General features: G+C 64.8%; 1 protein-coding gene across 1 annotated transcript; it reads left to right on the top strand.

Annotated features, from left to right (window-relative positions):
- The first annotated feature begins 838 nt into the window (after nt 1–838).
- On the top strand, nt 839–12,190 carry TFE3 (transcription factor binding to IGHM enhancer 3). The gene is made up of 10 exons (XM_054014796.1): nt 839–1,142; nt 5,474–5,587; nt 6,044–6,293; nt 6,764–7,036; nt 7,407–7,508; nt 7,927–8,044; nt 8,205–8,261; nt 8,582–8,657; nt 9,015–9,162; nt 9,497–12,190. The coding sequence occupies exons 1-10, from the start codon at nt 1,030–1,032 to the stop codon at nt 9,872–9,874; spliced, it is 1,629 nt and encodes a 542-aa protein (XP_053870771.1). The 5' UTR covers nt 839–1,029; the 3' UTR covers nt 9,875–12,190.
- The last annotated feature ends 1,528 nt before the right edge of the window (nt 12,191–13,718 follow it).

The raw sequence follows: 13,718 nt of genomic DNA, 5'->3' as shown, positions 1-13,718 counted from the left end.
GCACCCCATGTAACCCCAGTCCGACCCCCTGGGCCTGACCCCCCGGGCCTGGGCAAGTCCGAGACTGGTAAGAGCAACCCCTGCTGGCCAACCCTGGAATTGCACCCACAACTGTTCCCCATACAGATCTAGGGGCCCCTGCGGGTGGGGAGTGAGGGGCACCGGCAGAGCTGGTGGGGGGGGCAGGGCTGGGCTAGCAGGGGCTGCGGGCCGGGAGTGAGGGGCACTGGCAGAGCTGGGGGGGGCAGGGCTGGGCTAGCAGGGGCTGCAGGTCGGGAGTGAGGGGCACCGGCAGAGCTGGGGGGGCAGGGCTGGGCTAGCAGGGGCTGCGGGTCGGGAGTGAGGGGCACCGGCAGAGCTGGGGGGGACCCCAGCCTGGGCTGCCCAGAGGATTCAGGGGGCCTGGGGCAAAGCAATTTGGGGGGCCCCTTCCATAAAAAAATAAGTTGCAATACTCTAGAATACTGTATTCTCGTAGGGGCCCCTGTGGGGCCTGGGGCAAATCGCCCCACTTGTCCCCCCCGGGTGGCCGGGCTGGCAGGGGCTGCAGGTCGGGAGTGGGGCACCGGCAGGGCTGGGGGGGGCAGGGCTGGGCTGGCAGGGGCTGCAGGTCGGGAGTGGGGCACAGGCAGGGCTGGGGGGGGCAGGGCTGGGCTGGCAGGGGGCTGCAGGTCGGGAGTGAGGGGCACGGGCAGGGCTGGGGGTGGGGGGAGCCCAGGGCTGCAGATCGGGAACGAGGAGCACCAGCTGTTCGTGTGTCAAATGCCCCCCTTGCACCCCCCTGGGCTGGGGGGTGTTTCCCGACGTGACGTCATTTCCCTGGGCGAGCCCCCCCCTTCCAGCCCGGGATGAGGCAATAACTCTCGGCCCGGTGTTTATCGGCCGCGATCGGGACTCGGGGGGTCCCGCACCAGAGCCAGCAGCAGCCCGCGGCCCCGCCCGAGGCCCAGCGCCCCCCCCCGGGGCAGGAGCCGTCCAGCCGGGACCCCCGCTCGCCCCCCCCGGGCCGGGAGCCCTGCGGGGGGGAGGATGTCGCATGGGGCGGGGCAGGGGGCCCGGGATCCCGACCCCCAGCGGGGCCCCCCGACCGTCTACGTCCTGCTGGAGGGACCTCGCACGGCCGAGGCCGTCCAGCTGCTGAGGTGAGGGGGGCAGAGACCCCCGGGACGGGACCCCCCTGTCTGCTGGACCCCCCTCCCTCCACGGGCCCCCCTTTCACCCCTGGGGTCCCCTCCCTTCTCGGTCTCCCTCCCCCTCCTTCTTCCTTCCCCCCCAGAATCTGCTCCCCACTTGCGCCAGCCACTCACCCCCCCCCCGTCCCAGCTCCTGCCCTAAACGGCCAAGGTCCACCCCCCGCGCCCCAATTTCTAGGTAACAGAAACACCCCCCCCCCATGTCACTAGATTCCCCCTCTCCACCATTCAGGGGATGGGTTGAATCTCCAGGGGGCTGCGGGTCGGGAGTGAGGGGCACCGGCAGAGCTGGGGGGGGGCAGAGCCAGGCTGGCAGGGGCTGCGGGTCGGGAGTGAGGGGCACCGGCAGAGCTGGGGGGGGGGGCAGAGCCAGGCTGGCAGGGGCTGCGGGTCGGGAGTGAGGGGCACCGGCAGAGCTGGGGGGGGCGCACAGGCTGGTGCCCAGGGACGTGGGGTCTCAGTGCCTCTGGCAGCGTCTGGGCACCAGGGGTTGGTGCTGGCAGGAGAGCGACTGGCCAGGGGGGACCTGGCGGGGGGGCCTGGGTCGCTGGCTGCATCTGGAACCAGGAGTGTGGGGGAGGGGAGTGGGGCCTAGTGGTTAGAGCAGGGGGCTGGGAGCCAGGACTCCTGGGTTCTCTCCGCTCACAGAGTTGCTGTAACAGACACCCCCCTCCCCCAACCCTGCTCTACGGACATTTCTGGCCCCTCTCGACCCAGACCCCCGGGCTCCAGTGTTTGGTTAATGATCCCTGGAGTGGGGGAGGGGGTCACACGGGGGCTAGTCACTGAAGGTCACTCAGCGACTTGGGGGAAGGCCTGGAACCAGCCCCCTGCTCTAACCACCAGCCTCCAGCCCCCTCCCAGAGCCGGGAGAGAACCCAGGAGTCCTGGCCCCCCACTCCCCCTGCTCTAACCACTAGACCCCACTCCCCTCCCAGAGCCGGGAGAGAACCCAGGAGTCCTGGCCCCCCGCTCCCCCTGCTCTAACCACTAGACCCCACTCCCCTCCCAGAGCCGGGAGAGAACCCAGGAGTCCTGGCCCCCTGCTCCCCCTGCTCTAACCACTAGACCCCACTCCCCTCCCAGAGCCGGGAGAGAACCCAGGCGTCCTGGCTCCCAGCCCCCTTGCTCTAACCACTAGCCCCCACTCCCCTCCCAGAGCCAGGGACAGAACCCAGGAGTCCTGGCTCCCAGCCCCCCCTGCTCTAACCACTAGACCCCCACTCCCGTCTCAGAACAGGATTGAACTCAGGAGTCCTGGCTCCCAGCTCCCCCTGCTCTAACCACTCGACCCCACTCCCCTCCGAGAGCCAGGGACAGAACCCAGGCGCTCTGCTCGGGAGGGGTGTGTGTGCACTGGAGAAGGCTCTTGCAGAGGTGGGGGGGAGCGGGTTAGATTTCAGACAAGGCTCCAGTGAGGGGGAGGGAGGGAACTTCACCTTTCCAGGGGAACCGGGGCCAACCGGGGGGAGCCCCCCATCCCCTGACCCGTCCACACCCAAGGCAGCCTGGAGCTGAGGTGACTCCCCCCCCCCCCCCCCCCGCTCCCTCCTGTCTCTGTCACTTCCTCTCCAGCTGCTGAGTCCGTGTCTTTCCCTGCCAATCAATTTCCTTCCGCCACTGGGAGCCCCAGCCCCCCTCCCCCATCTGCTGGTGCCCCTCACTCCCGACCGCAGCCCCCTGCACCATGTCATATTGAAAGCAGAAGCGGGTGTCTGGGGGGGGGGGCAGGAGGTGGAGACTATAACTCTCATCATTGCAATTTCCAAGTGTGTGTGTTTGCGGGGGGGGGGGGGGGGTATTTTAACCCTCAAAGGCCTGGAAAGGCCTAAACTCCCTTAACCCTTTGGACCCTATTCCCAGCTGGGGTGTTTTGGGGCTTGAGATGGGGGTGGGGAGGGGCTGGGTGTCTGCAGAGACCCCTCCAAAGAGCTGTGTAAGTATCTGGGATCAAGGCATCCCCCCTCAATTCCACCCCCCCCCATAAAAATTGCTCCAGCACCCCTGGATAGAACTCAGGAGTCCTGGCTCCCAGCCCCGCCTGCTCTACCCCACCAGACCCCCCTTCCCTTCCAGAGCCAGGGAGAGAACCCAGGAGTCCTGGCTCCCAGCCCCCCCTGCTCTAACCACCAGATCCCACTCCCCTCCCAGAGCTGTGGAGAGAACCCAGGAGTCCTGGCTCCCAGCCCCCCCTGCTCTAACCACCAGACCCCACTCCCCTCCCAGAGCCGGGGAGAGAACCCAGGAGTCCTGGCTCCGAGCCCCACATCTTCTAACCTGCAGACCGCACTTCCCTTCTGGAGAACCCAGGAGTCCTGACTCCCATCTACCTTGGTTTGGGGCAGACTGGTCATTAAATGACTCCAATGCCCCCCTTTACTGCGGGAGGGGGGGAGGGAGTCCTGGAATGCAGGGGGGGTCCCTTTAAGGGTGGGTTGCTGCCCCCTGCTGGCCCTGTCACGTTTCATGTGTTCTTTATATTAGGAAGTGGTGGGAAAGTCGCAGCGGTTCCCGTCCCCCCCCAGATCACCCCAGTATCTGCTCCCCTTGGGCCGCAGGCCAGGAGCCACCCTTCCCCCTCCCCCCTGGGCAGGGTCTGATCTCTGGGGGTGGGCAGATCAGAGCTGGGCAAAGGCCCCCCCCCCCCCCCATCCCTGGCCACTAGTGACATGTGTGCCAATTTCTCTTCTGGCCTTTTTTGCCCTCTGTGTGTATGTGTGGGGGTAGATTGACCCCCCCACACCACTTCCACGCACGCCCCCCCCCCACGGTCGCCCCTGGAAGATCTGGCGCACGTTGGTGCCGGGGAGGAACGCCCATTTTTGGCCGGGGGTGGGGGATCGAGAAGCTGGATTTCTCCCAGGCGTGCGCAGATTAGGTCCCTGCTCCTGTTAAGAGATTTGCCCCGGGGATCAACTGGATCCCAGATCCTGCACAGAGAGCTGGTCCCACCCCCAGGGATCAACTAGGTCTCAGCTGGGACCAACAAGATCCCTCTTCCTGTTAACAGACTAGATCCTGGATCCTGGTAAAAGCTTTGTCCCAGGGACCCACTAGATCCCAGCCCCTTCCCCCTTTTTTGGCAAGCGTTGCCCTGCCCAGAGATCTCCTGGGATCCCGTAACAGACCCCGGCCGGCTGCACACACGGTAGAGCCGGCAGGTTACGGGGTGAGATCCCAAGAGGAAAGGAACTGGGGAGGGGGTGTTTTGTGGGTGTTGTGGGCAGGACAGGGAGTGGGTCTGCCGAAGGGTTGTTGGTTGTCGGGAGTTGTGCGTCTCTGCTGCGTAGTCAGGGTGGTTGGAGCGCCGGGAAGGTGAGAGTCTCTGGGCCCAAGAGGGGTGTGTGTGTGTGTGCGGGGGTTGTGTGTTGGGATGGTGTGGGAGAATTGTGTGTTGTCGGGGTGGCTGTGTAGAGTGGTGGTGTGTGTGTTGGGGGGGTTGTGTATGAGGTTGTGTATTGTGTTGGGGGGGTGGGTATGAAGTAGTGTTGTGTGGGTTGTGCAGGGCTGTGTCTGGGGTCATGAGGTTGTGTGTTGGGATGGTGGGGGAGGGTTGTGTTGGAGGTTGTGGAGTTGTGTGTTGGGGTGCTCTGTGTGTTGGGGGAAGTTGTGTGGGTTTGTGTGTTGTGCTGGTATGTGGGGTTGTCTGGTTGTGTCGGGAGTTGTGCATTGGGGTAGTGTGGGTAGAGGGGGTTGTGTGTGGTGGGATGGGGTGTGTTGGGGGTGGGAGGTTGTGTGGTCGGGTGGTATGGGTAGTGGGGGTTGTGTCTGGGGTTGTGTGTTGTGGCTGTGTATTGTGGTGGTGTGTGTGTAGTGGGGGTTGTGTGTTGTGGGGTGGAGTGTGTTGTATTCCCTAGATGGTTAACCCTGCTCCCCGCATCTGTGTTGGGAACCCTCCCCATAGCAGCCATTTCAGGGTCCCCACAACCCCACCACCTTGGGTCTCCCTCTCTGGGTCAATCTCAAACCAGGAAGTGTTCCCCCCCGGTGTGTCTGGGGGGTTACCCCTGCCCCCCTACCCCTCATCGCCCGAGGGCCTGGTGCAAGGATGGGCAGGGGGTGGGGAGGCGTCCAGGGGCAGGCACCAGCCAGTAGGGGGCGCTCGCGAGTCCCTCATGACAATGACGCCCATGGCCAACGCCCATGGCCAACACCCAAGGCCAACTCTTGCATCTACTGGAGAGGCACGAGGGGACGGGGGGAGGATGCGCCGTGAGAAATTTGCACGAGATCCATGCACGAGGATTCATGCTCGCTCTGTCTCCCCCGCCCTCCCCCAGCCTCGAGTCTTTGCTCCCTGAGTCGGGCATCGTCGCGGACATTGACTTAGAGAACGTCTTCTCCTTGGCCGGGGACAACTTCTACGAGCTCAAAAGCCAGCCCATCTCCGGGAGGTAAGGCGGCCATCTTTGGGGCAGCTCTTAGCAGGGCCCCGCTCCTGTCACCCTGCTTTGGGCCCCCCCCCATCCTGCAAACCCCATGGAGATGCAAGGACCCCGATGCCAGATGGTGACTGGGGGGGGCATTCCCTGGGGCAGCCTCCCACCCCAGGCTCTGACCGCCAGGGGGCGGAGAAGGGGGGTGGGGGAGCAAAGGGCCCCCTCACCCCAATTATACAAATCCCCACCCCCAAATTGGCCCCAGCGCCCCCATGGACTAAATCCAAGATGGCCACCTTTAGCCGTCTTCGATATTTGCCTGTGGACCATGCGGGTGGGAGGGGGGGTGGACAGGGAGCAGGAAATGGGGGGAGGTGTATAGGGAGGGGAGGATTTGGGGGGCTGTATGGGGGGAGGGGGAGGATTCTGCACATGCCCCCCCCCGTCTCTAACCCTGTCTGTCTCTCCCAGCCCCCCGGCCGCCCCCCTGCAGCCGCCGGCCCCCCCAGCCCCGGGGGACCCCCCCGGCCCCGGCATGTCGTCGTCGCGGGTGCTGCTGAGGCAGCAGCTGATGCGGGCGCAGACCCAGGAGCAGGAGCGCCGGGAGCAGCAGCAGGCGGCCCAGTTCCTGCCCCCCAACCCCGCGCCCCCCACCCCGGCCATCTCCGTCAGCAGCCCCCTGCCCCGGCCCGCCGCCCAGGTCCCGGTCGAGGTGCTCAAGGTGAGAGCCCGGGGCCCTGTGGGGAATGGGGCAGGGGCCTGTCCCCTCTGGGGGCGCCGGCTCCCATCGGCCCCAGGGCGGGGACTGGCTGGTTCAGGGTTGGGGAATGGGGCAGGGGCCTGTCCCCTCTGGGGGGCGCCGGCTCCCACCCGGCCCCAGGGCAGGGACTGGCTGGCTCAGGGGGTGGGGAATGGGGCAGGGGCCTGTCCCCACTGGGGGGCGCCGGCTCCCATTGGCCCCAGGGCAGGGACTGGCTGGCTCAGGGGGGTGGGGAATGGGGCAGGGGCCTGTCCCCTCTGGGGGGCACCGGCTCCCACCCGGCCCAAGGGCAGGGACTGGCTGGCTCAGGGGGGTGGGGAATGGGGCAGGGGCCTGTCCCTTCTAGGGGGTGCCAACTGGCATTCAGGGGCTGGCTGGGGGGGGGCAGGGAGGGGCTCACCCCTAACGGCCCCTATTCTGCCCACCCCCAGGTCCAGACCCACCTGGAGAACCCGACCCGGTACCACATCCAGGAGGCCCAGCGGCAGCAGGTCAAGCAGTACCTCTCCACCACCATGGGCAACAAACTGGCCGCCCAGGCCCTGGCGGGCTCCAGCCCCGGGGCCCCCGCCCACTCCCCGCAGGCTGCCTCGGCCCCCGAGCCCCACAGCCTGCCCCCCCGGCAGCAGCCCGCCTCGGGCCCGGGCAGCGCCCCCAACAGCCCCATGGCCATGCTGCACATCGGCTCCAACTCAGAGAAAGAGGTGAGTGGGGGTCCCCGCTCTGTGCCCCCACCCCAAATCCCTGCCCCCATCCAGCCCCTCTGACCCTTCTGCTCCCCCATTCCCCGAAACCCGTTCCCTTCCCCACCTCTGTGCCACCACCCCAAACCCCTGCCCCCATCCAGCCCTTCTGCGCCCCCATGGCCCCCAGCCCAGCCCCTTTTCCTTCCCCCAGGCTCCCATCCTAGCCCCCCAGCCCACATGTCTGTGCTCCTGCTGCCCACATCCCAGCTGCCCTCCCCGTCTGCCCCTCCCAACCTACCCCGCTCCCTGCACACTGCGGGGGGTGGGGCGGGGACACCCACTTTCCCCTCTACCCTGGGAAACACATCTAATGATCCCCCGTCCCCAGATCGATGATGTCATCGATGAGATCATCAGCCTGGAGTCCAGCTACAATGACGAGATGCTGAACTACATGTCCGTGGACGGGGGGCTGCAGTTGCCCAGCACGGTAATGGGGGGCAGGGTCGGGGGGGGGCCCTTGCAGATCACAGCTGGGGTGGTAGGAGGGGGAACACCGCCCCTTTAAGGGTGACTGGGAGGTGGTGGCTAGCTTGGACTCCGTCCCTTTAAGGGCAACTGGGTAGGTTGGGACACCGCCCCTTTAAGGGTGAGTGGGAGGTGATGGCTGGCTTGGACTCCGCCCCTTCAAGGCCAACAGGGGTGGGTTTGGACTCTCCCCTTTAAGGCCGACTGGGGATGGCGGCCAACTGAGGCTTCACCCCTTTAAGGGCGCCTGGGAACATCCCTGCCAAGATGCCGCCCCTTTAAGGCATCCTGCAAGGTAGTGGCCGGGCCAGACAGCGCCCCCCTAGGCTGGGAGGCGTCACTGCCCCGCAATGAATTTTAACCCCTTGTCTCCCGCGCAGCTGCCGGTGGCCGGGAACCTGCTGGAGATTTATAGCAGCCCGGGGCTCCCGGACCCAACCGTCCCGGTCAGCAACTCCTGCCCTGCCGACCTGCCCAACATCAAGACAGAGTTGTCAGGTACCGGAAGCTAGGGGGCGCCACGCTGTGGGGAGCAGCGGCGGGGTGGGGGGGCATGGCAGGGGGCGCTCTCCCCCCGTTCCCCAGCGGTGGGTGCTGTGTCTTTCCAGACGCCCATCCGTCTGTCCCGCTGATACGCTCCCTTCTTCCCTGGTTACAGAGAATGAAGCCAAAGCGCTGATGAAGGAGAGGCAGAAAAAAGACAATCACAACCTGAGTGAGTGTCGTCCCCCCGCAGTGGGTAGAGCCTTCTTGAGGGGCTGCAGTTTGGGGGGGGGCACAGATATTTGGGGGGAGTCACAGGACCCCCACCCCCCATTACACCCATGAGGGGAGCTGGGTCACACTTGAATGCGAAATTGCGCTGACGTTGGCCAGGGGAACTCCCAGCCACATGACGCGGAGGAAGAGGTTTTGGGAGCCCTGGATGTTAATCGTGGAGGGGTGAGTGGCAGGAATTGGGGGCTGGACGGCAGGTGCGGGGACCCCGGGCTGGCTGGGGCCAGAGTGTCTGAGCCGCAATTTCTCCCTATGCAGTTGAAAGACGCAGACGATTCAACATCAACGACCGAATCAAGGAGCTGGGAACCCTCATTCCCAAATCCAACGACCCGTAAGTGTGTGTGGGACGGGGCTGGGTGGGGGCCCGGCCCCCCCTGCTCTAACCACCAGCCCCCACTCCGCTCCCAGAGCTGGGGAGAGAACCCAGGAGTCCTGGCTCCAGCCCCCTCTGCTCTAACCCACCAGCCCCCACTCCCGTCCCAGAGCCGGGGAGAGAACCCAGGCGTCCTGGCTCCCAACTCCCCCTCCCCCCCCGCTGTACCCCACCAGCCCCACTCCCCTCCCAGAGCCGGGAGAGAACGCTCCCAGCTCCCCCTGCTCTAACCACCAGCCCCCACTCCCCTCCCAGAGCCGGGAGAGAACCCAGGAGTCCTGGCTCCCAGCCCCCCTGCTCCTTTTCTGCCCTCAGGGAGATGCGCTGGAACAAAGGCACCATCCTGAAGGCCTCCGTGGATTACATCCGCAAGCTGCAGAAGGAGCAGCAGCGCTCCAAGGAGATGGAGCTGAAACAGCGGAAGCTGGAGCAAGCGAACCGCAGCCTGCAGCTCCGGGTGCAGGTCAGCCAGGGGGCGCCGTGGGGCTGAGCAGGGGGTGCTCTCCCCTGGCAGGCGGGGCTGGGCGCTGTGGGGGCGCTGTGCTGCAGGGGGCGCCGTGGGGCTGGGCAGGGGGCACTGTGCTGCAGGGGGCGCCGTGGGGCTGGGCAGGGGGCGCTCTCCCTTGGCAGGCGGGGGCGGGCGCTGTGGGGGCGCCGTGGGGCTGGGCAGGGGGCGCTCTCCCCTGGCAAGCAGGGCCAGGCGCTGGGGGGGCACCGTGGGGCTGGAGAATGGGGCGGATCAAAGGGGGGCTCAGCAATGGGGCGCTCTGCCAACCGCCCCTTTTCTCCCCCTGCAGGAACTGGAGATGCAAGCCCAGCTGCACGGCTTGCCCCTCACCTCGCCGGCAGGGCTGCTGCCCTTGGGGGGCGCTGGGGAGGGCGCCAAGCTGGAGGGCCCCGGACCCCCTCCGTTCCTGGGGGGCCCCTCCTGCGCCCCGGATCCCGCCTCTTCTGCCGCCTGCCTCCTGGCCTTCCCCTCGGAGGAGCTGGGGGATGCCGGGCTGGGCTTCCCTCTGGGGCTGGGGGCTGACGGCGGCCTGGAGGACATTCTCATGGAGGACGGGGGGCCCCTGTCGCCCCTGGGGGCCTCCGACCCCCTGCTCTCGTCCCTCTCCCCTGGCGCCTCCAAAGGCTCCAGCCGCCGCAGCAGCTTCAGCATGGAGGAGGATTCCTGATCCTGGCCCCGGCCCTCTGGGGTGGGAGGAGCCAGGGGAGCCACACCTCTAATCCCGTCAGGCTCCGCCCCCTGGCTGTCTCCAGGCTCTGCCCCCCTCTTTTATAGGCTCTGCAAGCTCCTCCCTTTCTCTCTAACTCCATCCCGGGGGGTGGGCCCCGCCGCTTTCACCCCGTGGGCAGCGTTCCAGGCTCGTAAGCCCCTCGCTCCCTCTCCGCTCAAGCTCCACCCCATTGTATAGGCCCCGCCCCAGCTGTCTGTGCACAGCACCAGAGTTCCAAAAGCTCCACCCCCTCCTCAAGCTCCACCCCATCACATATGCTCCACCCCTTTCAGCAGGAGGGCCTGGGCCTCAGACTTTCAGACTCTGTTCCTTTTACCCTCCCTCTTTGCCCTGTTGTATAGACCCCGCCCCTTTTCTAGCCCCCCCATATGTGGAAGCCCTGCCCTCTTCAGACCACACCCCTTTTACATAGGCCCCACCCTTTATTTGCAGTCCCCACCCCTCTAGTTATAGACTCCCTCCCTTTCCTGCAAGACACGCCCCTTTTTGACAGGCTCCGCCCCTTCCTTTCATACTTCCGCCCCTCTCGATTTGTTCTCTTCCTTAATGGATAACCCCCCCCCACCCACCCCTCTCCCCCCCCACGCACACGCCTCCCCTAAACTACCCCTCCCTTCCCCCCAATCTTGATTGTGGAGCATCAGGGGACACCCCCCCCACCACAGCCTACTTGAGGGTCAGGGGGGCCCCATGGCCTCTTCCCAACAGGCTGTGTATGTGGGGGTGCTTGTGATTAGGGGAGCCCCCAAAAGGAGTTATTCCCCACAGCTGTGTTAATATCGGGGTTCATCCGAGCCCGCACTGTGAACAGAGCCATGCACTCTAAAACCTAAGAGGGACAAAATTGGGGTGGGGCCATTGGGGGAGGGGGCTGATTGGCCCCCACACGGCCCCTCCCAACCAGTGGGTGTCAGCTCATTCCCGAGGGGGCTGTCCACCCCAATTTTGGGATGGGGGTGTCCCTATTTCCAGCTTCTTCCAATACATTTCCCCCCTCTTCTGAGTGTCTACTCCCAAAATCTGCTTCATGGAGGAGGGCTATGTATGAGGAGTCCCCTGGATAAAACAGGTGTACCCCAAAACTTGTACTCCTGGGGTGTCTAGCTATGGGGTGTCCCTTCAGAAAATGGGGTACTGAGGCACTCATCCAAATGCACCCCAAAATCTGCTCTACTGGGGGAATAAAAAGGGGTGCTCCTTCAGAAAATGGGGTACAGGGGGAATTAAACAGCTATAAGCCAAATCCTGCAAGCCTTGGGGAGCAACTACTAATGGGGTCCTCTCTTTTGGGGGGTGCATAAAAATGTCTGAGCACCCCCATTTATCTCCCCCAAATTGGCTGCTATTTTGGGGTGACATTTGGAGGAGTGACTCACGGGCTCTAACTTTTCATGGCCCCCTCAAAGTGTGGCACCCCAAAAACGTATGAGCAGGGGGGGTCCATAGTCCCATTGCATAAATGTCCCCTAAATAGGAGTGAGGAGAGTGTTTTTTGGGGGGGTCTATGTCTTGTGGGGGACTCAGGCAGATTTTGGGGGGACACGGTGGGAGGGAATTTTTTAAAAATTATTTTATACAAATCCTTTTTTTTTTTTTTTTTTTTTTTTTTTTAAGAGAAAATTATAAACCTTTCATGGCCTGTACAAAGCCGGGGTTCAGGGGGTTCTCATTTGCCTTTCCACACTCCCTGCCCAGGCCACCGCCAACAACGCCCACAGGTCTCTGACTTTGGGGGTGCAGATGAAGGATCCCCCATCATTTCCCCTCCAGGGGGCATCAGCTCCCCTCCAGCCCCAGTGCAGGGGGCTGGCTGGCTCAGGGGGGGCAGGGAATGGGGCACGGGGCCTGTCCTCTCTAGCGATGGGAAGAGGGGTAGTTTCAAAGGGGGAAGGTGTGGGGTGATAGGAGGGAGGAGAGGGCATGTCTGAAAACAGGATGGGGAGATTGGGGGGGTGCTTTGTGTAGTGCAGCTTTGGGGGCTAGGTTGCATGGAGGGAATGAGGGGGAGGTTACAGATAGAAAAGGGGGGCTGGGTTGAAGAAGGGGGGCTGGGGGAGCTATGGCTATTGGGGTGTGTGAAAGGGGACCAGCAGCCTTTGGGGGGGTGACAGCTCTATTACATTTTGGGGGGGCTGGCTCTACCCCAACTCCACCCGTACCCCCCTCCCCGGTTTTGTACCGAGACATGGAAATAAATATTCGCTCTGAGACGCTTATAAATAAACCCAGGCCGCCGCCGATTTTCTAACACGGTCCCGTGTCCAGAGTCTGATTTGGGATGTCGGCGGGGGGGGGGGGGGGGGGGGAATGATTCCTTTGCTCTCTCGGGCTTTGGGGGGCGCCGGGGCCGTGTTTGCGGGCACTGGCCGCTGCCCCGCAGGCTCCTGGTTCTTTCGCATTGGAAATCGGAGATTCTCCAGCGCCCGATGGCCGGGGCTGGAAGCGACAAGGAGCCAGGGGCGGCTCACGGGGAGGGTTGAGCCCGTCGTCTTCTCTCTGTGTCCCCAGCACCTAGGCCCATCGATGTGCCCCAACCCCATTAGTGGGGCAGCCCCCCCCCGGGGTCCGGCTCTTCCTCCAGTATCAGCCACACGGCCTCCAAGACAGAGCGCCTGGGGCTCCTGCCCTCCTGCTCAGCCCTGGCACGTCCGACCGAGCCAGGCATCTGGTGCGAAACGCGGGCACGCCGCCAGGGCTGGCAGGGACATCCAGGGACCCAGGACTGGCAGGGGGGCGACCCCCAGGGTGCCGTGGTCAGGGGGGTGCATGGGCGAGAGGCAAGGAGTGGGCCGGGCCGAGGGAAGGGAGCTCCGGGCAATGGGGGTGGGGAGCGGGCCTGGGGGCGATGGGACGGGACCCTGGGGAGGCAGCGGGGGATGGGTGGGTAGAGGATCCAGGGGGGCGGCACTGTGGCCTCATTAATTAGCCCAGGTTAATTGGGCGGCCCCCAGCCCTGGCCGCTCGTTAGCGCTGCAGCCTCATTAATTAGCCCAGGGTTAATTGGGGGGCGCTGATTGGATCATTGGGGGGGCTGATTTAACCGACCCTGGCGCTGCCCCCCCCCATCCCCGGGCACCTGCATTAATGACCCCCCCCCCCCGGGCTCTCGTTAATTGGGGGTAATTAGCTAATTGGGGCTGATGCAGGTTCCAGTAATTGGCCTGGGTGGGTGTGAAGTGGGGGCAGCCAGGGGAGCCCCTCCCAGCTGCGTCACTAATCACTAGTTAATTCCGGCTCACTAATGGTTACACTAATTGGGGTGGGGGAGGGGGCGCTGGAGCCCTCCTCGGAGGACCAAAGGAGGTGACGCTCCCGCCCTGCGTCACTATGATCACCGCGCTTCCGGTTTCACTGGAGACGCTCTGTCCCTTAAGGCTCGATGGTCGCCACTTCCGGTCGGGCGGGCGACGCTCTCTCGCGTGCGCGTCCTACATTTCTATGGTCCTCAAGTCACAGCCGTGCTGCTGGCGACGCTCCCTCTTTCCGGCTTGCGCTTCTGCATCTCTATGGTCATAACTTCCGGTTCATAGGGGCGGGAGGAGGCGGCTATTCCTCGCCCTCCAGCCTCTCTATGATCCTCCGGCCTCTAGGCGCGACTCTCTTCCCCCAGCGGGCCCCGCCCGTCTCTATGGTTCCTGCTTCCGGCCGACGCTCTCTCCCTCGCCCTCCCCGGCAACTCTATGCTCCGCCCGTAAAGTCACCCGCGCCTTTAAAGGCCTGGCGGGGGCGGGGATGTTTTTTGCCCGCCGACAGGCCGAGGCCGGAACCGGGGGCGGGTCCT

The sequence above is a fragment of the Malaclemys terrapin genome (assembly GCF_027887155.1).
Source record: "Malaclemys terrapin pileata isolate rMalTer1 chromosome 20 unlocalized genomic scaffold, rMalTer1.hap1 SUPER_20_unloc_1, whole genome shotgun sequence".
Classification (NCBI taxonomy): domain Eukaryota; kingdom Metazoa; phylum Chordata; order Testudines; family Emydidae; genus Malaclemys; species Malaclemys terrapin.
The sequence above is the reverse complement of the archived record's forward strand: the minus strand, read 5'-3'. Positions and strand labels throughout refer to the sequence as shown.